At 38.9% G+C, this 27456-nt stretch overlaps 1 protein-coding gene across 1 annotated transcript in view; it reads right to left on the bottom strand.

Moving 5' to 3' along the window:
- The window catches only part of LOC100397517 (elongation factor-like GTPase 1), a 32435-nt gene extending 5518 nt beyond the window's left edge, over positions 1-26917 (bottom strand). Inside the window, exons 1-3 of the mRNA XM_017969342.4 lie at positions 26751-26917; positions 7292-7434; positions 1590-2545 (exon numbers count right to left, since the gene is read on the bottom strand). Of these exons, the coding sequence (XP_017824831.4) occupies positions 1590-2545; positions 7292-7362 (1027 nt within the window). The 5' untranslated portion in view covers positions 7363-7434; positions 26751-26917. The remainder of the gene's footprint in view (positions 1-1589; positions 2546-7291; positions 7435-26750) is intronic.
- Between the last annotated feature and the right edge of the window lie 539 nt (positions 26918-27456).

Genomic DNA, 27456 nt, shown 5'->3' with positions numbered 1-27456 from the left:
AAGCATCTGTTGGGATAGGAGAGGCTGGAGAAAAGCTCTTAGGTCTTCTTCAAGGATTTGAGGGATTACAATTTCTTGATTTTAACTCTTATTTCCACCTCCTTAAATTAAGAAAGTTCTCAATGAAAATGAAATATACCATCTGAGAATAGTGATTGGTGTTTCCCAAACGAATCTACAAATTCCATGGCTGTTAATAGGCATGCTGTATTCAAATAAGGTTGAGAAGCACTGTATATGACATGCCGTATTTGGAGATTTTATTCGCAGTGCACACTGGCCTTAATCCAGCTATTTTTCAAATACTGCTACTGATGCTCAGTCTCACAGAAACCTTAATGTGATGCAAGCCTAAATTTCTTCTGGAAAAAAAAAAAAAGCTTAGATTTCTTTCAGGAATTGATTAGCAAAAGAACCTTCCTTAAAAGGAGGTAATTAACCACATATTGACTCAAAGGGCCTCAGGGTTAGAGGAAACTTAATCATTTGGCTGACTCTCTCATCCAAGGCTCAATCCTCCTTTATATTCTCTTCACTACTGAAACAGTTCCTTGATCTCGAGAGAATAAGACAACTACTGTGTGCCAGGTGCTGTTCTAGGCATTGTATTTAACAAGTTGTGTTATCCTAATCTTCACAATCTGTATGAATTATTATCCTCTTTATAAGTAGAGAAAGTAAGTCTTAATGAACTAATATTAGCCAAAAGTCCAAAGAGGTACTTAGTGCCAGTGCTTCATGTCTCCTGAGATCTTAAAGTCTGCTTCTCCCAAATAAGAAAAATCAGAAATTGGATTTGATAGAATGATTAGCAGTGAATAAAGCCACAAATAATTTTCTTTCTTAGAACCCAGAATTCACAAAAGCCCTTTTGTGTTATAAGAATGCTACCTTATTCTTTGATCATTTTCAGAACAACTTTGGTTACACAGACTGATATGCTTATTTGCTTGATACACAATACTGCAAAGATTTGGATGGTAACACATATGAGCAGTTTAACCTTCAGTTAGCAGACATTTCATCACAGAAAGGATTCTGTTACTTGCAAAAAAAAGATCTTTAGTAGTCATGTTTTTTCCCTCTCAAGATTTTAATATCTAAGGTATCTGGCTTTCAAAGATCTTAGTTTCTCTTAGTAAATCTGAAGATGGTATAGCTTCTGCAAAACATACCAAAAAAGTTTAAGAGTTGGGGTTTGCCAGGTGTGGTGGCTGATGCCTGTAATTCCAGCACTTTGGGAGGCCAAAGTGGGTGGATCACTTGAACTCAGGAGTTCGAGACCAGCCTGGGCAACATGGTGAAAACATGTTGTTTCACATGGTGAAAACAACATCCATCTCTACAAAAAATACAGAAAAATTTAGCTGCATATGGTGGCATGTGCCTGCAGTCAACAACTACTTGAGAGGCTGAGGTGAGAGGATCACATGAGCCTGGTAGATGGAGGTTGCAGTGAGCTGAGACTGAACCACTGCACTCCAGCTGGGGTGATGGAATGAGACCTGTCTCCAAAACAAAGGTTTGGGTCTAGGAGACTTCACTGTTATTCAGGGCATGTCTCACTATCTTTACCTTTTCTTCCTTACCAAGAACATCACTGGTGGCCATGATCTCACATGTGTACATAGCTGCGATCAGGCGCTGAGGTTTCACTTGCAGTGCATAGTGACGTGCTTCTTTCATGGTGGCAATTAGCTGTCCTGAGAAAGGTCCATAGCAGTCAGTGAGTGCAGAGTCTTTCTGGGATGTCCTCTTCTCCAAGGCCTCAGAGCAGCCATCTTGTAGCTCTTGGTTTTCATTTCCCCCAGAACAGGTTCCATTTTCCTCCTGTCCCTCTTTGGCCAGATCACTTCCTCCTTGTTCCTCAAATTTACTTAGGTCCCATTTTTCCAGAATGAAACAGACACCCATGAGAGGGTCCTCACTCATGGGGCCACAGAAAGTTGCTTGTTGGAAGCCACTCACAATGCTGTTTCCCAAATCTCGGTATCTACTGGCTTCTTTTGAAGCTTTGTCAGCTGGACCTGTCCATACTGAGTTCTGAAAATCTTCACTTTTATTCACTAGCATGTTGGGCCCACATTTTCTTGGGCTGAATAACCAGACTTGGTCAACAATATTCCTCCATCTTCTCCCTGTCAGGTGTTGCTCCAGTTTTCCTCTGAATTCCAAAATTTTCTCTTGGGTCTTTTGATAAATCATCTGAGTATTTTCGCCCTCATTCAAAGAGGATGTCAACTGCTCCATAGAACGAATCAAATCACTATTTTCTTCCAGAATCTGAGTGACTTCTTCTGGAAGGGGCATGGCTCGAACACTGAGCATGGCAAATTTATTGGGAGTTGTTATGGTGATCAGCCCGTCAGAGTCAACTTGGATTCCCTCAGGGATTTTACTTTGATCTTCTTTTGTTTGGTGTATGACTGCAACTTTTTGCTGTTTGCCTATTTCTTCATTGACCATGTCAACCTTTGGGGGTTTTGTAATTGTTTCTCTGAATGGAATAATGGGTTCAGATACACTGATATAAATCTTGGCAAACCTACAGACAAATTCAAGATAAATAACAGAAGGTTAAAATCCAAATACGATCAAAGCTCCCATGTAGAAATATCACACAGTGGAGATTCTGCAAAAACACAGGAACATAAAAATTATCTTACTATAAAAGACCTGCAATTTACATTATATCACAATTCAAAAACTGCTTTCTTTCTGATTGAAAAGACTACTTCTAGTGGGAATATACCTCTGCTGTGGGCAGCAGCTACTCTTCTGGACACCGTAGGTCTTGAGCCCCAGTCTGGCACCAAGTTCAGAAAGCCTCTTTTCCCACACAATATCAAGTCTGATATCGTCGTATACTGCATATTCACAATCTTGTTGTATATTCACAGGATATACAACAAAGATGGACCTGACATTGTACGTTTTTAAAACTACTTTGATATTCAAACCTGAGAAAGACAGTATCCATACACACAACTGTAGTTCAATCTTACCTAAGAATTCAGATATAAAATCTAAAATAACAAAAACTATAAATATGCATTGTGTGTGCATTAAAAAAAAACTTATCATGTATGAGGCACTGTGTTAAGTATTTTACATGTAGTATTTCTTTAGCAGGCACTAGTACTACCATAATTTTATAGAGAAAACCAGATAAGAAACATTAAGTAACTTCTCCAAATAGCCTGTAAGTGGAGAAGCTAGGATTCAGATTTAGGTCTGACCAGAATCCACACTCTCAGTCATTATGCATACTGAAAAATAGAGTTAAATAGTACATTAAAGGAATAGTCTACCATAAAACTAGGAAGTTTTTATCATAGGTTATATAAAAATTAATCTGAATTAGGAGAATTGCTAAAATAATACCACATTAAAAAAAGGTCAAATAATCTATGTAGCCACCTTTAATTATGCTAAATTGCCAATTAATAAGATTCAATATCTATTCTTGATTTTAAGAAAAAAGACACTGAGAAATCTTAGGAATAGGAAAATATCTGTAAAATTATCATTGCATAGAGAAAAATAAGCTCACATACTTAGAACACTCAAGAAAATCAACTGCAAAGCTACTGAAACTATGAGAGAGAACACATCTACGTTCTTATTCCTAAAACATAAAGTCAAAAGAGCTATAGAGCCACTTTAGTCCTCCCAATTCTTGAGGCTCCCAAGAATTCTCCTGTAGTAATTATTTATATGATTAATTAAAACCACCCCAAGCTGTGGAAGGAAGTGTGTGATGGCTGCCACACTTACAAAGCACCTCAGGGCAAAAGGTTCTCTAAGTCCTGGCAATGCAGAGCCTGTGATTACTCTACAAAAGTGCAGTAGGTTCAGGCTACATCACAGCAATTTCCTGTGGCTTCCTGCTCTGATTGTTACTACCTTGAGATCTGGATGCTAAGAATTCTGACAGTTTCTCTGGCCTGGGGACAACAGATAGTCTCCTTGTCTCCCATTCCTGGACAAAATCCATTCCTGAAAATGTGCACAGAAGTTGAAAAAGAAGATTACATACTACTCCTAAAAAAAAACAAACCTGTAACATTATATACATTCTTAATGTAAGTATAACTGTGAAATGTAATGGTCAAACAGAACAGTGCACAAAACAAAAATCTACTCAACTATGATCGCTTACCTCAAAGTGAATACTCATGTAAACTACATGGTATACTCAAGAAACAGAACACTCCTAGCCCTAAGAGGGCTATCCTGATTTTTATTGTAATATCCTTTTTTTCTTAATCACCTAAACATGTAACCCCTATACTCCACAGTTCAGTTTGGACTGCCTTTTTTCCTTTTCTTCTTTTTAAAAACAGGGCCTTGGTATGTCACCAAGGCTGGAGCACTATGGTGTGATTATAGTTCACTGCATCCTCGAACTCCTGTGCTTAAGCAATCCTCTTGTCTCAGCCTCCCGAGTAGCTGGTATTACAGGCATGCACCACCTGCTCAACTAATTTATTTTAATTTTTTCAGAGACGTGGTCTTGCTATGTTACCCAGCCTGGTACACTATGTTTTGAACTTCATATAAATGCAACAAACACGTTTTGGGACAAATGGCTTCTTTTGCTTAACATTATATTGTGAGATTCACCCATATTTTATATAGCTGTAGTTTTGTTCACTGAGATCATTCTATAGAATTCCATTGTATGAATACACTATCATTTATATTTCCATTTAAATGTTTGAGTTGTTTCCAACTTTCGACTATTAAAATTTTGTTACCATGAGGCAAGGTGCAGTGGCTCATGCCTATAATCCCAGCACTCTGGGAGGCTGAGGTAAGCAGATCACTTGAGGTCAGGAGTTCGAGACCAGCCTGGCCACCATGGTGAAACACTGTCTGTACTAAAAAATACAAAACACAAAAATTAGCTGGGCGTGGTGGCACATGCCTGTAGTCCCACCTACTCAGGAGGCTGAAGCAGGAGAATTGCTTGAGCCCAGGAAGTAGAGGTTGTAAGCTGAGAGTGCACCACTGCACTCCTGCCTAGGTGACAGAGAGAAACTCCATCTCAAAAAGAAAAAAATATGGTTGCTATGAGTATTCTTGATACACATTTGCCTAGCTTTGTGTTGGTTGCACAGAGCACAAATGGGAGATTTGCCAAGCCACAGGAAGTGCCTATCTCCCATCTGAGCAGATCATACCAAATCATATGCCAAAATGGTTGTATCAATTTATATCCCCACTAGTTGTACAGGTAAATTCTTGCTGCTCAACATCTTTGCCACCACTGGATAATATCACTTAAAAAATGTTTAACCACTCTAGTGGGTATGCAGAAGTATCTCACTTTGATTTTAATTTGCATTCCATCAGTTAGTAATAAGTTGAATAGTTTTTCATGTTTATTGGCCTTGGAAAGCCTCTGTTATAAAGTACCTCTATCAAGTATTTGTATAATTTTTTTGTTGGATTGCTGCTCTTCTCATTTATCTGTAGGAATTCCTTCTAAATTGGGATATAAATCTCCTGTCTGTTACATGATACAAAGGTCTTCCCTAACCATGTGGTCTGCCTACTGTCTTAATAGTGTCTTTTGATGATCAAGCTTTTCCTTTGTCATTAGTATTCTTAATACACTATTAAGATGCTTTTCCCTACCCTGAGGTCTTGAAGATATTCTCTTATTCTATCTTCTAGACACTTTATGGTTTTACCTTTTACATTTTAACCTACAATCGATTTGAAATAAATTTCTGAGTAAATTATGAGTTAGGGGTCTAGTTTCTGGCTTCTGGTAGAAGCTTCTACAAAATCCCACAAAAAAGCAGCAGCAGTTATTCTTATTCTTTTTCTTTTTTTGAGACGGAGTCTTGCTCTGTTGCCAGACTGAAGTGCAGTGGCATGATATCGGCTCACTGCAATCTCCACTTCCAGGGTTCAGGTGATTCTCCTGCCTCAGCCTCCTGAGTAGCTGGGATTACAGGCACACAGCACCACAACTAGCCAATTTTTTATTTTTAGTAGAAACAGGGTTTCACCATCTTGGCCAGGCTGGTCTTGAACTCCTGACCTCGTGATCCATCCGCCTCGGCCTCTCAAAGTGCTGGGATTACAGGCATGAGCCACTGCATCCAGCTAGCAGCAGTTACTCTTATTCTATTATTAGTAGCAGGTATTGTTGTACAGTTACAACTACCACCAATTTTACTGTGGTATATTAAGATAAATATTGTTTAACCCAGTGACTGTTATATAATATTTAATTATATCAATCATTTATAATTACTTGTTATGATTATTATTAAAGTCCCAGAAATTTTAAAAACAAAAGGAAGGAGGCCATTGTAGGGAAATTTATAATTTTTCCCACTAGTAGGCACAGAAATGTCTATTAACAGTGAACATCTTTTATTTGTCTTTAAGATTAGAGAAAATTTTTTAAAATGATAAACTATGCAATGTTGGCAAAAGTTTGAGAAAAGAGGCACTTTCGAATATTTATTGCTATTATAATGCAAATCAGAACAGCCTTTCTTGAGGAAAATATGGATCATAACCCTTAAAAATATGTACACTTTTGGAGCTAGCTATAATACTTCTAGAAATTTATCTTAACCAAATAAACAGAACTGTGTATACAGATATTTATGTACATTTGCATATGAATAGGACAGTGTGGATTTATGAATCTGAATGTACTGGTGGTTATTTCTGCCTGATAACTGAATGACTTTTCTTCCGTATTTTTCTAATTTCTGCAACAAACATACATTATCTTTGGAACAAAGAGGAAAAATGTCTGCTACAAAAAGTAATTTGGGATGTCCATCTTATAATCATCTTCAGAGAAAACTGTAAAGATTTCCAGAAGATGTACATTGTAAAGGCCACATGTAGTTTTGTTCACTGAGATCATTCTATAGAATTCCATTGTATCAATACACTATCATTTACTTATATATCTAGAAGTCTATTCCAATTACATAGCCAACATTTACAAAATAATATTTTGTTTTGTTGTCCTGATATTTTGTGTGTTTTGTGTACATGCTTAAAGTAGAATACATACACAGAAAAACATTTTATGACTTAGGTAAAAATGCAAAAGCATTCAAGTGTAAGCAGTGAATGCCATTTTTCGGTTATTAAAAAGTCTACAATCAAATAACTGTTCATGTTTGAATTGAGGGCATTTCATTTTTCTCCAAAAAGAAGTCATAGTCTAAGTTCAGCTTGTTTAGGAAATACTAAAACATCCCATTAATTGAGAGCGATCATTTCTCCATCTCCATCATTTTCACCTAACCTTTCTTTTAAGTCATCCAGGCATCGCTGAAGGTGAACTTCTCCTGCTGTGACTAAAACGTGCTCTCCCATTTCCTGAATTAAAATCTGGACGGGATCAGCCTGGTTTAAGTTTCATTCCTTTTACGAGCTGAGGCATTTCACCTAGGTTAACAAAATGAAACAGATTAAATAACATATAAGAACTAACACAATTCAAAGACATCAGCTCTGGCTAGTGAAGGAAAAATTACATTGAAATAAACTCTTAAAATAACAATTTATTTTTCTTCCAGATAGTGTAGCGATGTGAAGAAAACTACCTTCTAGTAATTTTTTTGTACAGAGAGCAAAGATGACACATTTGCAAGCTTATCATCAAGACTCCCAAAGCTGATCTACATCACTTCTTCTAATACTCTGCAGATATAAGCTACCATCTTTCTACTTGAGAATTCACCTAAATCTTTTAACAAATGTACACATTCTATCCCCTAGAAACGAATTTCTTCAAACATCACCCATAAAATTGACAAACAAGCAAAAGAAACATTTAATATCATATTCAAGAAACTGTACCAGAGCCTCATATTAAAAATAATTATTTGTGAAACTGTTTGATAGAACTTGAGTTTTAGAATGCCCTAACTAGCTACTTTATCCAGTAAGCTAAAGGCATCTTCTGCATTGTATTCTGTATGTGTTTTTCACACATAATTGCTTCCCTACAGTTCCTAGGATTTAAAAGTAGAGATGGGGGCTGTGATGACCTATATCTTGGGTTTTGCTACTTTTTTCACCCTCTTTCCACATACTCAACTGCTACTGCTCCCTCAAGGCAGGTCCAAGGAAGTCTCTTGCAGCTGCCTTAGCGAAGACCTTAGTCTTGAAGGCATTTTTATGCAGTCTTGTTTCAATTCTACATTTGAAGAAAAGACTCAGCGATTCCTCAATGCTTGGTTTTCAGCATGCCAAACACACAAAATCACAGGAGTTTTCTGCAATGCAATAATTTTCAACATGCCTTACAAAAGTTGATTAACTGGGGCAGGAAGAGAATATTAGAACTTCTATACCTATTTATATTTGAAATAAAGTTCTAATAACAATAACATTTCATAGTACTAACAATGTGCCAGACAAGCACTTTACATACCCAAGCTCATTAACGATGAGGCACTATGATTATTGTTCTCATTTTATAGATGAGGAAACAGATGTAGAGAAACTAAGAAATTTGTGTTCAAGGTCCCAGACTGACTAAGTGGCAGAACCTGGTTCAGAAGCTGGGCAGAGAGCCATGGAGCCCATGCTCTATGGATGGATGTCAGCACCCTCAAGGTAATCATAAGCCACATATAGGATGCAAAGAATCCCGAAGGAAGACAGGAAGTAAGATTTCCCTGTGTCCAGGGTTGACAGAGGCACCTTCATTTGTTCCTTTTCAGCAGACTGTAGTTTTCTTTTGCCTAATTAAGTGGATTTACAGATATTATGTAATGTTAACTAAGCCTTCATAGAATTTGAAACCTGGCTTAAAAGGATTCCTGCAAAAACATCACTGATAATACTTTAATACTAATAACACAAGCACATGGGAATAATAAAAAGAGAAATGGCAAAGTTTTTTGTCAGCTCTCCATCAACCAAATTATAAAATTAAAACAATGGCTATCACTAAGATGAGATCCCAACAAATATTTTAGAAAAAATATATAGACTTAAATCTGTCTCTTCAAGGTAAAATAAAGGTAACAGTTTAACAGTAAGAGAAGTTTGTTTGTTTGTTTTTAAAGAAATTTGAAACATGGAGACAACATTTTGAAATTAGGTATTTGAAAACGTTGTCACTGACAGTCCTTTGGTTGCCAAAGATAACATAAATACTTCATGTATAATGTATAAAACCTCTTAACATTTGAAAATGATTTTCTTAACCTATTCTTATAATCACATGGATAGTTCAATAAAGATGTAAGAATTAACAAAGCTTCTAATTAGTGTAAGAAAAATAAACTGCCATCAGGAAAAGTAGATATTCACTATCTGTATTTTATCAAAACCTTTTAATAATTGGGAAAATGGGATTCTGAAATGGACACCGTGATTTAGTAAAGGAAGGCAACGAATCATTCTTCCATTTGGAGTATGCAACTTTGTGAGGTGCCTTTGCCAGTGATAATGATTATTAAAATCAAATGTTTTAACAAACAGAACCTAGAAGCAGACCTTGGAATGGCTATATCACAAAGCGTTCAGGCAAGATCTTCACAAAGAAGAAACCATTAGTGTGGCAGCCAGCCTCCAAGATGGTCCCAATCATCCTTGCCTCCTGCTGGTCACATTCCTGTGTAGTTCTCTCCAACAGTGAATCAAGGCTGACCTGTGTGACCAACCGAACACTGTGGAAAGGATGATGTGTGAGTCCCAGGGCTAGTTCACAAAAGGCATTACAGCTTCTGCCTTAGTGTTTTGAAATGCTGGCTGCAGCCAATCACCATGCTATGCTGCAGGACACTCGGTTATGTGGAGAGAAACTGAGGTCCCCAGCCAGCACCAACCTGTGAGCCCGTACACTCAAGGTGATATGTGACTACAACTACTTGAAAGACTGATGCTGAACCCTTCCAAATTCCAGACCAAGGGAACTGTGAAAAATAAGTGATTGTTGTTTCAAGCCACTGAATTTTGAAGTAATATGTCACATAGCACTGAATAACTAAAACAATTATAAGCCACAATCACAAATAAATACTATATATGCTTATAAGTACATAACATATGTATCTTCGTCAAATACAAATAAAATTAGGTATTTTATCTCCATTTTTTAAAAATTTCTATTTTTGTGTTTCATAATGTATAAAAAACATCAACAGAAAAATTCCTGTATCTATATAAGCACTGGTATCAAAACATTTTTTTAATATGGATAAAGGATAAAATAATTCTAGACACAAATTGATCTGATCTCAGATAAATAGGATTTCTTGAATTCCTACAAGTGAAGATCCAGCACTGTCTCCGAGGCAGAGATCTGAACCCGACTTCAGTGCTTCCCAACTGTATGGCATTGGGCAAATTAGTTAAATTCTCTAAGCTTCAGTTTCCCTCATGTGAAGATGAGAATAAAAAGAGTATCCTAATGAACAGGGCTTTTAGGGGGATTAGATGAGATAATGTAAAATCCGTAGTACAGTGTGTGGCATACGTAAGGATCAATTGTCATGAAGAACCTAATAGTTGCTTTGGAACATTTGTAGTTCTCTGTGTTGAGTTTGCAGTTGACCTGTGGGCATGAAGTAGAGGGTGGCTGCCACAACATTTTCACCACCACTTGGGAAATTAGAGAAAGAAAAGTGGAAGAAGAAATGCTCACGATCTGCTTCTCCCAGAAAGAAGAGAAGCAAATTATTGTCTTCTGGATTAGTTAATCTAGTTGTCTTAACGAAAAGGAAGAAAGGATCTGGGGATATGTGGTCTACTCAAGAAAAACAATGGATGTGTCCAGTGCCTCTCAGAGGCAGTATTACTGGGCGTCCTATAAGAGAATGAAATATACCAATAGTCATCACACATGTAACCTATGAATAAAGTGGTCACTGCCCCAAAGTAAGGATGAGCCTAGTTACTAAGGCAAAGAGTAAACAGACAACGAATATCCTCTGAAAGCTCACAGGAACAAAGAAGGGAAGTTTCCTCAGATATTCTGAATGTAAAATAACATGTGGACAATGTAAAAACACCAAGAAGACAAAACAGAGTATAAAGTTCAGACAATGAAAAATCATATGGGTGCTTCCATAACACAGTCAATAAATGCATGGTAAATCGAGTAAAAACAATATACTTAATGGGGAAAAAGAGCGAGACTGCTTTTAAAGTTATGAAGAAAATTATGTGCTCCTTCTAACTTTTAGCTTAATTTTTTAAAAAGTTCAGGTAACTTTAATGAAAACACACATAAGGAAGTACACTTTGGCCTCCAAACTGATAATCCTGAATAATTCTATTTATTAGACTATCTCATTTATGGAAAGGAAAGGAAGTTAATCTTACTATGAGTCAGCTATAGGACAGGAAATACTCTAGTTACTAAAATCCCTCATCTCATGTAGCCAGTGCTTCAAAAAAGAAGGTTCTTTAGGTTTGGGCTTTTACTTAGCTTGCATAACAGAGACCACAGACTAGCATATAACCATAACAGAGCCTTTAAAAAATTATCAATTTCCATTATTAAAATATCACATCTTAGGCCAGGCACAGTGGCTCATACCCGTAATCCCAGCACTCTAAGAGGCTGAAATGGGAGGACTCCTTAAGCTCAAAAGTTTAAGACCAGTCTGGGCAACATAGGGAGAACCCATCTACAAATAATACAAAAAAATTAGCTTGGCGTGGTGACATGTATCTGTGATCCCAGCTGTGATACCAGCTACTCGGAAGGCTGAGGCAGGAGGATCATGTGAGCCCAGGAGGTCAAAGCTGCAGTGAGTGTGACTGTGACTGAGCCACTGCACTCCAGCTTGGGTGACAGCGAGACCCTGTCTCAAAATAAATAAACAAAATAAATTATGGCTTATATTATTATTGTTTCCTATTTTTAAAATACATGTGCAAATGCCACAGAGAAAAACCAAATAAGAAAGAATATACAAATAAATAGTAGAAGCATCTAAGAATAAGCCATGGTTGCCAGACTCAACTATCACAACTTAAATAAAACTGAGCTTTTTTCTATGTATTTCTTAGGAATGAACACAGTAGACAGTGGTTAGAGCCAGCCTAGTGAGTCGATTAAAAGAACAAAATCGGCCGGGCGCGGTGGCTCAAGCCTGTAATCCCAGCACTTTGGGAGGCCGAGGCGGGTGGATCACGAGGTCAACAGATCGAGACCATCCTGGTCAACATGGTGAAACCCCGTCTCTACTAAAAATTACAAAAAAATTAGCTGGGCATGGTGGCGCGTGCCTGTAATCCCAGCTACTCAGGAGGCTGAGGCAGGAGAATTGCCTGAACCCAGGGGGCGGAGGTTGCGGTGAGCCGAGATTGCGCCATTGCACTCCAGCCTGGGTAACAAGAGCGAAACTCGGTCTCAAAAAAAAAAAAAAAAAAAAAAAAAAGAACAAAATCATAATAGGCCAGGACCTGAACAAGCCTAAAAGAGGAAGCATGTTTTATAGAGAATGGGATAAATCCGTGCAGCAACCAAGGCACTGTGTCAGTGAACAGTGACAGCCCACAAAAATTCCTCTCTGAGCCTGAAGGCAGATGGCTGTTTACTAGGGCTGGCCCCAAAGGTCAGAGGTCCAGTCCTCCAAGTGTCTGCTCTGGGGATCAAGGGATCCATTAAGGATACCTTGGAGGACTGCTCTGGGGATATATCTAGAATATATAGATATGTCCTAGAACTTGAGAGAGGGATGAGTTCAGAAGGCTCAGCTCCAGGGAGAGGAGGGATATGTTCAGGAGCCATGAGGCCATTACACACTTCAACAGAAAACTACCATTTTACCATTTGTTCTTTGGTTTCCTTAAATCACAGTCTGGAGATTCTTCATTGACAATCAGTAGCACTGAAATAGCGAAGTCACAGCGATTCAGAATTAGCAACAGTCATGGAACACGAAATGCAAAAGTTGAAAAGGATTGACTTGGCAAATACTATAAGCCAAAAACTAAGGAGTTGCTATATGGTCAGGCATATGTGAGTGTCAGGTGGCCAGCAGGAAAGGTGCAGAAAGTAGTTTCTAAACAGATGGGAAATTCTCAGTGTCCAGATAATTTGTCAAACCTAAAGGAGAAGCAAATGATGAATTCTGAACCAAGGAGCTTGTGATAAGATTTCAACTAAGAAGTCACATAAAACATGAGCTTTGGCTGGGCGTGGTGGCTCACGCCTGTAATCCCAGCACTTTGGGAGCCTGAGGTGGGTGGATCACCTGAGGTTGGGAGTTCAAGACCAGCCTGGCCAAAATGGTAAAACCCTCTCTACTAAAAATACAAAAATTAGCCAGGCATGGTAGTGCGCACCTGTAATCCCCGCTATTCAGGAGGCTGATGCAGGAGAATTGCCTGAACCCAGGAGGCAGAGGTTGCAGTGAGCTGAGACCTCGCTGGAGCACTCCAGCCTGGGCAACAGAGTAAGACTTCGCCTCAAAAAAAACCAACCCCATGAGCTTTCCTGAGCTACGACCCTACGCCAAGATTGTGGGGGATGCAGAGATGACCCTGTCTCTGCCATCAAGAAGATTCAGTCTCCCTGGACAGCAAAGGAACCTCTAACCATGGAATGTTCCTAAGAGAGAGGTTAGATGCCCTTTGAAGGGTTTCTTCTACCATATACTTCAATGAAACTTCGTTAAATACTACTGAAACAAGTCATGAGGAATCAAATACTAAATACATGCATATACTTTAAAAGTATAATAAACATCATATGCTTTTAAAAATAAGGTCCTCTTACTTGGATGTTTTGGTTCAACAGCAACTCTCACAATAGGCGTGGCTTTGAAGTTGAGTGGTATAAATTGTGGGCAGGATGGCCCACAAAGATCAGGTTACCCACAAAGGGAAGCCTATCAGACTTACAGCAGATCTCTCAGCAGAAACCCTACAAGCCAGAAGAGAGTGGGGGCCAATATTCAACATCCTTAAAGAACAGAACTTTCAGCCCAGAATTTCATATCCAGCCAAACTAAGCTTCACAACTGAAGGAAAAATAAAAATCTTTTATGAACAAGCAAGTACTCAGAGATTTTATTACCACTAGGCCTGCTTTACAAGAGCTTCTGAAAGAAGCACTATACATAGAAAGAAACAACCAATATTAGCCTTTCTAAAAATATACCAAAAAGTAAAGAGCATCAACATAAAGAAGAATTTACATCAACGAATGGATAAAACAGCCAGTTAACATCAAATGGCAGTAATCCTAAATTTAAATCGACTAAATCCCCCAATCAAAAGATACAGCCAAAACCCAACGGTATGCTACATCCATATCCATTTCACATGCAAGGATACACAAAGACTCAAAACAGAGGGATGGATAAAGATTTAGCAAAAATAAATAAATAAATAAAAAGCAGGAGTTGCAATTCTTGCATCTGATAAAATAGATTTTAAAGCAACAAAGATATAGTGGTAAAAGGATCAATGCAACAATAAGATCTAACGATCCTAGCACCCAGATACATAAGACCCAATAAGAGATTTAGACTCAACGAGACAGAAAATTAATAAAGATATCCAGGACTTGAACTCAGATCCGGAGCAAGTAAACTTAATAAATATTTATAGAGCTCTCTACTTTAAATATGCAAAATATGCATTCTTGTCAATACCACATCACACCTACTCATAGGTTTAAATGAAATATTGATTGGCCATTATTAATATCCATTTTTAGAATAAAGCAACACTTCTGTCCTCTCTCCTTCTTTTTCTTCCCCTTTCTTCCTCTCCTTCACTACTTTGTGTGACCATCACCACTATCTAACTTCAGATCATTTTCATCACCTCAATAGAAACCCCATAGCCAAGCATTCCCCATTTCCCCCTCCCCTTACCCCCGGAAACCTCATCTAATAAAAAATAAAAATAAAAAAAAGAAATTAGACCATATGCTAACTACAGTCAATTATAATGGGATGAGAAGAACCACTCACTACAACCCTTATAAGGGCACTCCAACTTTTCAAACAATAGGTGGAGAAAACACCCTCAAGATTACTGATTACACGGAGAAAAACTGTTAACGATGCCATATTGTACAACACTGGTCAATTCAATTAACACATCCTATTTGGAATAAAGCACTTGGATCCAAGAACTTAAAGTTACAATTTTTTAAATTTAAAAAACAAGCAAGTCTGGTCAACTCATACCATTATAAACATAAATAAGAACTTTCCACTATTATAAGCCAACTGATTTGAACAAGGCAAGTGGATTTCTCTTCTAAAGGCCACAGCACCTCCCATTCCACCCTTGCTTCCAGAAGGCCTACCCATGCCCTTAATGCCTGCTGTGATACAATCCATAATCTGCACTGTTTTTGCAGCAGATGAAAGAATCTTGGGGCATACAACAAACAGGGATAGGGTAAGAATTACTCAACAACTGTACTTAGGCACACATTTCAAGTGTTAAGCAGCCTCTTCAGCCTCTTCTGCATTCAGCACAAATGTAAATGTCTGAAACCTCAATCGTTGGTGACACTATTCTTTATGGTTAGTTTGATTCACAGAATGCTACACAGAGTTAGAGATTTCTGGGTACAAAACTTTATTTCCTAGCTATGTGATGCTAGACAAATTTCTTAACTCTTCTGAGGCTTAATTTCATAATGTGCAAACATGGATATTATAATCCAAGCACTGTTTTGAGAATTAAAGAAAATGTGCATTAAAATCTCAATCTATGGTGTTTGCCACAGGGAAGTCACACACAGATGCTGCCTGTTCTTCCACATTCTACTCTTTTATTCATTTAAATGTAAGTCTTAGTAAGCCTTCCCTTCTTAAAAGTAGATAATGTTTCTACTTTTTTCTACTTTTCTACTTCTATCAGAAAATCCTGTTTTCTCTGACACAGTGAAAAAAATCCTCAAATAGCATTCTGATGCGGTGTCTAGTAGCTCAAAGATCAGGCACAATAATAGATTATGCTTTCCATCAACCCTTTCCTCCTTATCTAAAATGTTCTTTATTTTTCCTTTCCTTATAACATCAACATCTTTGAACATACCATATCATATTTTATCTTTTTCTGAGATGGAGTCCCATTCTGTCACGCAGGCTGGAGTGCAGTGGTAAAATCTCAGCTCACTGCATCCTGACTCCTGGGTTCATGCAATTCTCCTGCCTCAGCCCCCCAAGTAGCTGGGATTACAGGTACCCATCACCACACCCAGCTAATTTTTCTTTGTATTTTTAGTAGAGACAGGGTTTCACCACATTGGCCAGGCTGGTCTCCAACTCCTGACCTCAGGTGATCTGCCCACCTCTGCCTCCCAACCCATATCATACTTACTATAATTCCACCAAAGCAAATGACAGATTGGTAAAATATCACTGAGATTCTGGGAGGAAGGTTATATTTGAGATTATCCTATTTTGAAATTGAAGAAACTGAAGAATTAAGAAATTATAGACATGCTATCTAGCCACTGAAAAATATGGTAAAGATTACTTCAACTCTGTCTCTCCAGAGACTATTCTACTAAGTCATACCTGTCTGTTATTAATAACTCACCAAAGAATAATTGGAATTTTTAAGCTAAAAATATGCTATAGTGGCAGCCATAAAAAAGGATGAACTCATGTCCATTGTGGGGACATGGATGAAGCTAAAACCCATCATTCTCAGCAAACTAACAGAGGACCAGAAAACCAAACACCACATGTTCTCATTTGTAAGTGGGAGTTGAACAATGAGAACACATGGACACAGGAAGGGGAACATCACACACCAGGGCCTGTCAGGGGGTAGGGGGCTAGGGGAGGGATAGCATTAAGAGAAATACCTAATGTAGATGACAGGTTGATGGGTGAGGCAAACCACCATGGCACATGTATACCTATGTAACAAACCTGCATGTTCTGCACATGTATTCCAGAACTTAAAATTAAAAAAAAAACTTAAAAAAAAAAATGCTACAGCGGAGAACTTATAAGGCAATGGAAAATCATGTACTGGCTGAGGGTAATAACAATTAAGTGTGCTCCAAAAAACTACTATTGCAATTTCTATACCAAAGAGTGGCTCCCCAAAGGCAGCTTAAAGTAAGAATGGCATATGCTATACTAGATGTTTTACGTATTTAACTAAGCTGCTCTACTCTCAGTAAAATGACCTCAAACAGAAAAGTACGTGCAAAACACTCTCAACAGTTCAAATGACTCAAGAAGTCAAACAGTAGGGAGACAACTTCTCTCTAATTTTAGCCCTTTCAAGCCTAGCCTGACATAGTCACTAACATGCCTAATTGTGTGGCAGACATTATCAGCATATCGCTTAGTCAGATTATCATATATAGCCATAATCCAACAAAAAAGACCTCTGAAAACAAAACCTGCAGAATGTTTCTGTAACTTTAGGCATAACAGCATTAAAAACTGGAAGCAACCTAATCAACCAGTAACTGGAGCACTAAGTGGTAAATTAGCCAAGGCAGGAGCAATTAAAAAGTGACACAGTCCATTCTCTGTGAAATGGAGTAGTATACCAACCTTGCCACTACTAATTCTCAAAATGTTCCATTTCTAGTATCTAAACCTTGGGAAATTCCTTTCTCTAACCACAGCCTACTTACCTTCTACCTCTCTCACTCTTACCTTCCAGAGGAACGTGCTTTTGTCGTCACAATTACCTCCAGGTGCTAACCCTTCAATCTCCCAATTCCTGTCCCTGTGGATTTTTGTTGCTTCCTCCTCTTCCTCTAGATACAAAGATTAGTCAATGCAATTATTTTTCCAGTGTCTTCCATGAATATTCGTTGTTACCGACACTCTTCCAAACCCATTTCACCCACAGGTCTGGGTAGGTCCCATCATCCACTCATTCAGCAAGTATGTATGTGCCAGGCACTATTTAAGGTGCCGGTGACCTGAACCAAAATCTCTTTTCTGTTGAATAAAGGGGACAACAGCAATCAAGGTGAATAAGTAAAACACCTAGAAGACAGCAAGTACTGTGGAGATGAAAGCAGGCATGAAGGTTGTGATTTTAAATGCGGTGGATCAAGGGAGGCCTCATTAATGTGACATTTCAGAAAACACATTTCCTGCTCTGCGTTACCACTGTATAAAACCCTTACTGGGTCCATTAGTAAAATCTGGCAAAACTCTATACATAAGAATGTTTCTTCAACTTTAGGCATAACAGCATTAAAAACTGGAAGCAACCTAATCAATCAGTAACTGGAGTGCTAACTGGTAAATTAAAGAACAGATCTATAAACTATTACCATACCTATTAAAAATAACATAAAATTCAGTAACATTGAAATCTACAAAAAGTTCTGTGAAATAGTAAAATTTTTAAAAATGTACATAAGTCTAGACCGTAAAATGTACCAATATAGAAAGTATCAGGGTGGCTGAGATACACATTTTCCTCTTTCTCAAGATTTTACCAATGTTTTTAATAATTGCTTCAAAAGTCCATTCAGCCAGGCCTCACTGTTGTTCAGTAATGCTTATACTCATTGGTATACTAATCCTCCCCAACTGAGATTATTTAAAGTTTACACAATTTCCTCCAAATATTAACCTTGCCTTCTTCGTGCTCAAAAGACCTTTTCTCCTTTATTACTGATAAGCGTGAGGCCATCTAATGTGAGCCAAAACAACTGTCAATACCAAAAAAAAAAAAAAGCCTTTCCCCACCCTCTCCAACTTCAGGATACCTCTTGTAGACAGATGTTTTGCTGGGTTTCCTCCTGCCCTCCTCAGATCCCTGCTTCACTAAATCACCCCCTGGCTGCAGTTTTCCATGCACCTCTGGACTAGGCTCCTTCCCCACTCCAGCAGTAGCAATCCTTATTCAACCCTGTGATCAGATCAACCCTGTGATCAGAAGTTCTCATCCAACATTTGACGATGTGTGGAGACGTCTGTAGTTGTCACAACATGGGGGCGGGGGTGGGGTTCTACAGTGCATGGGACTGCTCCCTACAACAAAGAATTATCAGGCCCAAACTTGGTAGTGCTGGTGTCAAGGAACCCTGCCGAGCCCACTGAACCAGGTTCCATCTTTCTCTTCCTCTTTCCTTAAGGGAGTCTCACCATCTCTACCTCCTTCCCATCTATTTCAGCATTTTAAGGCTTTGTGACCTCGCTCCTACTCACTTTGTTTTTTGTTTTTTTCTGGGAAGAGTGTCTCACTCTGTCACCCAGACTGGAGTGCAATGGCATAATATCGGCTCACCGCAATTTACGGCTCCAGGGTTCAAGCGATTCACCCGCCTCAGCCTCCCAAGTAGCTGGGATCACAGGGCGTGCATCACCACATCCGGCTAATTTTTTCATTTTTAGTAGAGACAGGTGTTCACCATGTTGCCCAGGCTGGTCTTGAACTCCTAACCTCAGGTGATCCATCCTCCTCTACTTCCCAATGTGCTGGGATTATAGGCATCAGCAACCACACCCGGCCTCCTACTCACTTTGAGTACTGCTAAAACTTTGTCACAGGTTTCCAGTGACAAGTAAATCTAAAAATCCAGTGGCCTTTCTTTACCCCTGTCAACCCTGAATTTTGCAGAATTCTGCAGAATTTGCATGTTCTTCTTTTGAAATGTATTTTCATTTGACATCCACAAAAATCCATCCTATCCATCCACTGTTCCCTGGCTCCTCTTCCTCCTCTCATCTCCTAAAGGCAGACACACATCAACTCTGATTTCAGTCCTCTACTTTCATCCATCCTTTCCCCAGTTCACCCCCACAATCTCTCTCTTGACTCAGAGTCTCTCTTAGTTCTTGCCCCACACTTCCAACCACTTTATGAATGTCTTTGCCAAGGAGTATAAAGGGCACTTCCAAATTTCAAACCTCAATTTTATGTTACCCATAACCCAAAGCGGCAGCAATGCCAAACCTATTTCCATTAATGAAATCACTGTTATCCCTAATAATACCATTTCCCTTGTTCAGAACATTCTGTTGTCTTTATGTCTGCAGTGCTTCCCCCATTAAGTCCCTTATTTCAAATCCTATAGGGACTGCTCAGTTCAGACTCTGAATTACCTGGACTCTTATAACTGCTCTTGTTACAGGGCAATTACCCTAGGGCCTTCACTTCCTGCCAGTCTATGAGAAATAACTGTTTCAAAGCAACAGTGACATCATTTTTTCGTTCAAAAGCTCTGTTCTGCAAAACAACTTTTTTGTTGTTCTTTTTGTATTGAGAGTGAAGCACATGTGTGCCTGTATGAGCTAGGCTTTCTCTATTCATCATAACCTTAATTCTACGAAGCATCCTATCTCTATTGTATAGATAGATAAAGCAAAGAGCCACAGAACCTCCTGAGCAAGGCCACCCAGCTAATAAGCAGAGCTAGAACACCATCTCTTTCACTACTGTGGTGCCTTGATAGGCCGTGCCACACCAGCAACTCTTCTGCAGGCCATCACCATTCTCTGTATCACCAATGCTCTTTTCCACCCACAATTAATTTTCTTATACCCCATTCTGGAGCCAAACTGTAAACGTGCATTCCTGAAAGACACTTCATCACCCAGGGATGCCAGCCTATCCAAACCCACCCATCTTTCGGCCTGACTTACTGATTGCTTTTTTCATTCTTTTCTCTATGGACACAGGATCTTTTCTCCCCTCCTTATTACTCTCTTGTGGCTTTTTTGTTGACAGAGGGTCTTGCTCTGTCACTCGTTGGAGCACAGAGGTACAGTCTCAGCTCACTCCAGCCTCAAACTCCAGGGCTCCAGTGATCCTCCCACTTCAGCCCCAAGTAGCTGAGACTACAAGCACACACCACCACACTGGCTAATTTTTGGATCTTTCCTAGAGACAGGGTTTTGCCATGTTGCCCAGGCTGGTCTTGAACTCCTGGGCTCAAGCAATCTGCCTGCCTCAGCCTCCCAAAGTGCTGGGATTACAGGCATGAGTCACTGCACCTGGTCTCTTGTGGCTTTAAAATACACACACACACACACACACACACACACACCCTCTTTGGGCTATTTAAAAGGTATTTATATACTTTTCTCAGCTCTCTCACTAGAATAGAAGCTCCAAATTAGGTGTGGGGCAGTGTCTGCTGGAGTTGCATTTTACTGAGGGTTTAAGATCCAAAGTTGGTACATAATACAAAAATACAAGTATACCAAGAATTTCTCTTTGACACTTTTTCTGTTTGCCAATCAACAAATGCAATCCTGGCCTAACATTTTTGGGCCATGTTACATAAAAACTACACATCTCCAAACAACAGAATCACAAAGCAGAGCTGGACATGCACACAGAGGAGGAATGTGAGAATGAAGACTGATGAGCTTACAAACTGACTTCTCAACATAGAAAATGAGTATTTAGCTTACTGTCTGCCCCTCTTCCCCAAAAACATATGCACACAGCTTGTCTTTTTCTCCTAATAGTTATAATAGGCGGAGGTTGCGGTGAGCCGAGATCGCGCCATTGCACTCCAGCCTGGGTAACAGCGAAACTCTGTCTCAAAAAAAAAAAAGGGAAATGGTGATAACATTTGTGTCAATCACTGAGTTATGCTCTCTACATGAATTCTTTTATTTCTCAAAGCAACCCATTGAAGAAAGTCCTCTTATTCTCGTGTTACAGAAAGAAAAAGAAAAGCACTGAGGTTTGGAAAGATTAAGTGAATCACCCAAGATAAATAATACAGTTTCAGAGAAGCAGACCCTGGATTCAAAATCAGCCAGTCTAACTAGACTCCAATCTACTAACTTTAATTCACAGAGAACTGCAATAAATATTACAAAACAACATATCTGGTAGACCAATCAATTGGAATTTGAGTTTCATTGATTACCTCTAATTTTAGTGATGTCATTATTAATATATAAGAAACTTTCAAATAGTTATGAGAGTTTAACAGTATTTGCACAAATATTCTTTTAGCTTCAGTAACCTTGTGATGTAGGCAGAATAGGTATTATCCTTAAGAGAGAGGAAGCATGAGACTGAGTGGATAGGTGACTTTTCCAAGTCACACTAACTACTAACTAGGCAGGCTTAGATTTTAATTAAGCTCTTCATCCCTAAGCAATTCTACCATACCATACTACTATCTTTCTCCAAGCTGAAATACTTACCACACCTTTATTGGCTCCAGAAAAATATCCAGAATCTGTATGACAAAAAGCCCTAATTTTTCATATTGCACATACTAGAGACTGGGTTGCCATCAGGAAGTATACTATTATCCTTTATTTATGAGATGAAGAAATCAAGGCTTAGCGAGGAAAGTTTGCAAATGGCAGAGCCAAAATGCAAACCTAGGTTTGACTTCCGAGTTTGCACACCTAGTCACTACTGCAGCTGCCTCGTACTCTCAAATTCCCTCTTAACCACGTGGGTGATCCACGTCCCAAGATTTCTACTTTGTGATGTGGTACGTAAGAGATCAGCCAGATCCAGTAACATCCGGCCTAATACTCTCTTCTTAGGTAACTACGATGCCACGTTTATCTGAGGTTGTCACTTCCTACCATTCATGAAACCAAGAGCCTGCAAACTAGGGTCTTTACCTATTTGCTTCAAATCAGAGGAGATGTAGGCCTACATGTTTTGGGTACTCTTCTGGGGCTAAGATTTCTCAGGCAAGATAGAAAATTCAGGAAAGGGAAATAAGAGATAACATATATGTCAATCATTGGGTTATGCTCTGTACATTAATTCTTTCATTTACTTAAGGTGAAACTTAAATACAATGTATTTAGGATCAATTTTCAGATCACAAATGCATCCATATTCATAATGTAAGATCTAAATTATAAACTGAAGCAAAAAAGCAAGTCAACAAAAGCTCTGCATTCCCTATCACTGAACTAAGTGAAAGTTAACAGTCACAGACTACAAAAAAGGGAAACTGTAAAAAATGTCGTGAATACTTATTACCATCTGGAAGTCCAAACGTTTTCTTTCTTTTTTTTTTTGAGACCAAGTTTCGCTCTTGTTACCCAGGCTGGAGTGCAATGGCGCGAACTTGGCTCACTGCGACCTCTGCCTCATGGATTCAGGCAATTCTCCTGCCTCAGCCTCCTGAGTAGCTGGGGTTACAGGCATGCGCCACCATGCCCAGCTGATTTTTTGTATTTTTAGTAGAGACAGGGTTTCACCATGTTGACCAGGATTGTCTCGATCTCTTGACCTCGTGATCCACCCGCCTCAGCCTCCCAAAGTGCTGGGATTACAGGCGTGAGCCACCACGCCCGGCCAAGTCCAAGTGTTTTCTAAAAGATGGTAGGGAATCCTTGTATCTCCAAGAATGGCTAATCATAATTTTCACAGAAGAAGACTTGGTTTATCAAAAGAGACTGGCAATCAAAATAAGCCTTGAACAAGAAACACAAAAAGAACTTGGGCCCTAACCAGCACAATACCCTGACTCCCCACTCCCAGCCAAAATTTATAAAGCAAAAAACAACATAAAGCAGCAAGGAATTAAAACAACAAATGTACTTTCAAAGGGTTATAAATGGGGTTAAATAAGCTTGAATTTTCAGTAAAGTGTAGAATACAACTAGTTATTCCATAAATGTAAAATGTATATAGCCATACTTTAATTTCGTACTAACTGAAAAGAGGCAATAAAAGAGGCAGGCTTATATGTGGACAATTTCGTTTTTAAAAAGTAGAGCAGGGTACCCAAAGTCTAATGTTAATAAACTACTAGAAAGACCGCATCAGCCTGGGGTGGTCGCTCACGCCTGTAATCCCAGCTACTTGGGATTACACAAGGTCAGGAGTTCAAGACCAGACTAGCCAACATGGTGAAACCCTGTCTCTACTAAAAAATACAAAAGTTCACTGGGCATGGTGGCTCACACCTGTAACCCCAGCTACTTGGGAGGCTGAGGTAGGAGAATTGCTTGAACTGGGACCCGGGACGTGGAGGTTTCAGTGAATCAAGATCTCTCTACTGCACTCCAGCCTGGGCTACAGAGTGAGACTCCATCTCAAAAAACAAAACAAAACAAAACAAAACAAAAAACATACACTGTGACAATTCTTAACTTTCTACAAACCCCTTTGTGAATCTCACCAACAAACGCTTTGCTCAGAAAAACAAGTGTATGTTTATCTATAATTTCAAGGGATACAGACCCTATGAATTCTGTTCTTAGGCCACTTTTTAAGAATCCCAGGAATGGAAGGAAAGAGCTCTGGACACCCTTTTGTCTTCTATTTCTGGCCCTGCCACCTTGTTATCATAATTCAACAACTTTGCTCTCTGGATCTCAGTTTCATCTGTTAAATATTTTTTTCTCTTTTTCAGGCTGAATAGTATTTCGTTATGTGAACATACCACACTGTTTATCCATTTATCTGTGATGGACATCTAGGTTGTTTCCACTTTTGGCTCTGTGGGGGAGGTAATAGACAACATCTTTTTATTTATTTATTTTTGACAACATCTATTTATAAGGCACAATGTGATGTTTTAATCGATGTATACACTATTGAAAGACAAAATCAAGCTAAGTAACATACCCATCATCTCAGCCACTTGTTTTTGTGTGGTGAAAAATATATTCTTCTAGCAATTTTGAAATATTTATTATGTTGACACATGTTACCACATGGATGAACCCTGAGGACATTATGCTATGTGCAAGAAGACGACATAGAAGGATAAACGTTGACAGACATAGAAGGATAAACGCTGCATGATTCCACTTATACGAGGTACCTAGAATGACCAAATTTTTAGAGACAGAAAAGAGAACAGAGGTTATCAGGGGTTGGGGGAAAAGGAAGTTCTGTTCGGGGTGATGAAAAAGTTCTGGAAACAATAGTGGTGATGGTTACGTAACACTGTGAGTGCTGTCAATGTACCAAATGCCACTGAATGCTGTACCCAAAATTTACTATTTTAACCATTTTTCTGTTATGTATATAGGGAAAGGGGAAGGAAAGGAGAAAAAACCAAAAACAAAATGATGACAATTCTTGTTCCTTTACCAACTGAAATTCTAGCAAATTCTACTAGAATCACGCTCAAACTGATTTGGGACAATCACCCCCTTTCTGTTTTTAATTGCTAGTTATGACTCAGCACTTTTTCTAAACTTGAACAGTAAAATCCCAGAATTCAAGTGAAGCCTTAGATCTGCAGCAAGGTGGTCATCCTCTCCTAACTGCGTCCTCTACTTGGAGATTTCTCAAGTAGGTTTTCCCTCACCAATCTACCTTCAAAAGGAGATAAGTGGCTTTGCACATGTAACCAAGGTAGTACTTTAAAGCAAGCACAAAAAAGTCCAGAACAAACGCACTCTAGTTTCCTTAAAGCTATGCTGCAGTAACAGTCTTGTGACATCCCCTCCAAGGATATAACGAAGCTGTTCTAATCACTTTACTTCCCCATTTGGATGGCAGTCCTTAACCAACTCTGCTTCCCAGCAAAAAAATCAAATTTAGAGGAAATTCATTTAAACATCACAGTAGTTATGTGGAGTTAACTGTTTCAACTTCTGGAACAAGGCCTGTCTTCCTGAGGCCATGAAGCCAACAGTAGAATGAATCCAATCATTGGCCAGATGGGAAGTGTGAAGGAGTAGAATGTATCACTCCCTGGAATACTGTCTTAGCTGAGCTCAGGTATCCAAAGCTCATTTGAGGTAAGTGCCCCTTCTACCAGTAGCACCCATCAGAGCTTTCTGCAAAGAACCGTCTGTCTAGTGTGACAGGGAAAGTTATTAGCTTGGGAACTGAAGCAAGAAAAAACTGTTTATATAACCGTAAGTAGCATTACATTCTGAGATCTCTTCTTAGTCCTTCCAGACTATATACACAGCTAAAAACAGTAAAACATAAAGCGCAACTAAATTAAATTTGACATGAGCAAAATATAGAGAATTTGCTAATACTGACTCAATTTGCAAAGGTCCCTCAATTGCTAAGGAACACAGATCAAATGGGGTTCATACTTGTTCACATAATGTGGTAGACAAGATAATAATAACCACAAAACTATTAGAAAATATATTAAACAAAAGAAACTATTCTTGAAACCTCTTTATATAAACAATCCAATAAGAACTTTTGGCTGCTCTAGTGCATTTATTTCTTTATTTATACAAGGAAAAAAAAGAGCACTCTTCAAATGTTTTGACTAACAACCTTCCTCTAGAGAATTTTTAGAGTCAGAAAATATAATAAATGAGCCTAAAGATAGACAGGATTTCCTATTGCACATTTCCAGGACAATTCAGTTGCTTTTACTGCTGTTCATATGAAGAAACGACTGCTCTCAAATTTTATCCACAGAGACTACATTCAATGCAGAACTTAAATGTTTACCATAGTTTCTGTATGCAATTATAATATGAAAGTACTGGTTTCTAATTAATTAACTCTTTCAAGTCTTAAAGACATACCAGAAAAAAATGTATGACATAGGAAGTCCGTTCCCTCCTGTACTAAACCAAGATAAGCTGTATACATTGGTAATGTTATGCTACCTCCACAGACAAGGCTCGTTCTGACTTTTGAGTAAAATAGTAAAATACAAGAGGTAAGAAGCGGAGAAGGCAGAGAGGCAGAGGAGAGAGAAAATGGTAATATGACTTACGTTTCTCTCTAACAATCAAGTGGTTAGCAGGAGCAAGCTTACAAACCCACAGCAGAAGGCAAGGTACTGGGTTGAGGTTATAATTCGTTGCAGACTCACACTGAGATGCCATGTGGGCGGTACTACTATGAATGGGAGTGGGGCTGGGGATGAGCGGAGAGAAATAAGGAGAAGGAGCACTTACTCGGTTAGAAGCTGGTTCAGCTTGTGATAGCCTCGCTCCAAGGCCAAGCTCACAGGCGTCGCCCCTTCCTGGTTGTGGATGATGAGAGCACCCCGACCACCTGGCTTCTGCAACAGAAACCATGTCAACCTCAGCAGTCCCAGCCGCACAGCAAAATGCATCAACGTCTCTCGTGGGCCAGCATCTGTAAATGGGGGAGAAAATGAACGTTAAGTGAGGGGAATAGGAAAACAAAAAGCAAACAAACATAAAAACAAGTTATGTAAATGCTGCTGCCTCCAAGTGCCTAAGACTGTAAAGTTAAGCTACAAGACACAGTGTGAACAGCTTTACTGTGGCCAGATAGAATCAGCCCTCGAGTAATGGCAAAACAAAGCTACAAAAGCTTAGAAAGTATAGGAAGACAGTGTGGCGATTCCTCAAGGCCTTAGAAATAGAAATTCCATTTGACCCAGCAATCCCATTACTGGGTATATATCCAAAAGATAAATCGTTCTACTATAAGGACACATGTACACGAATGTTCATTGCAGCACTGTTTACAATAGCAAAGACCTGGAATCAACCCAAATGCCCATTGATAATAGACTGGATTGGAAAAATGTGGCACATATACACCATGGAATATTATGCAGCAATCAGAAATGATGAGTTCGTGTCATTTGTAGGGACATGGATGAATCTGGAAAACATCATCCTCAGCAAA

This window comes from Callithrix jacchus, chromosome 6 (genome assembly GCF_049354715.1).
Source record: "Callithrix jacchus isolate 240 chromosome 6, calJac240_pri, whole genome shotgun sequence".
Lineage (NCBI taxonomy): Eukaryota > Metazoa > Chordata > Mammalia > Primates > Cebidae > Callithrix > Callithrix jacchus.
Note: the sequence above shows the minus strand (reverse complement) of the source record. Positions and strands in the feature narration are given on the sequence as shown.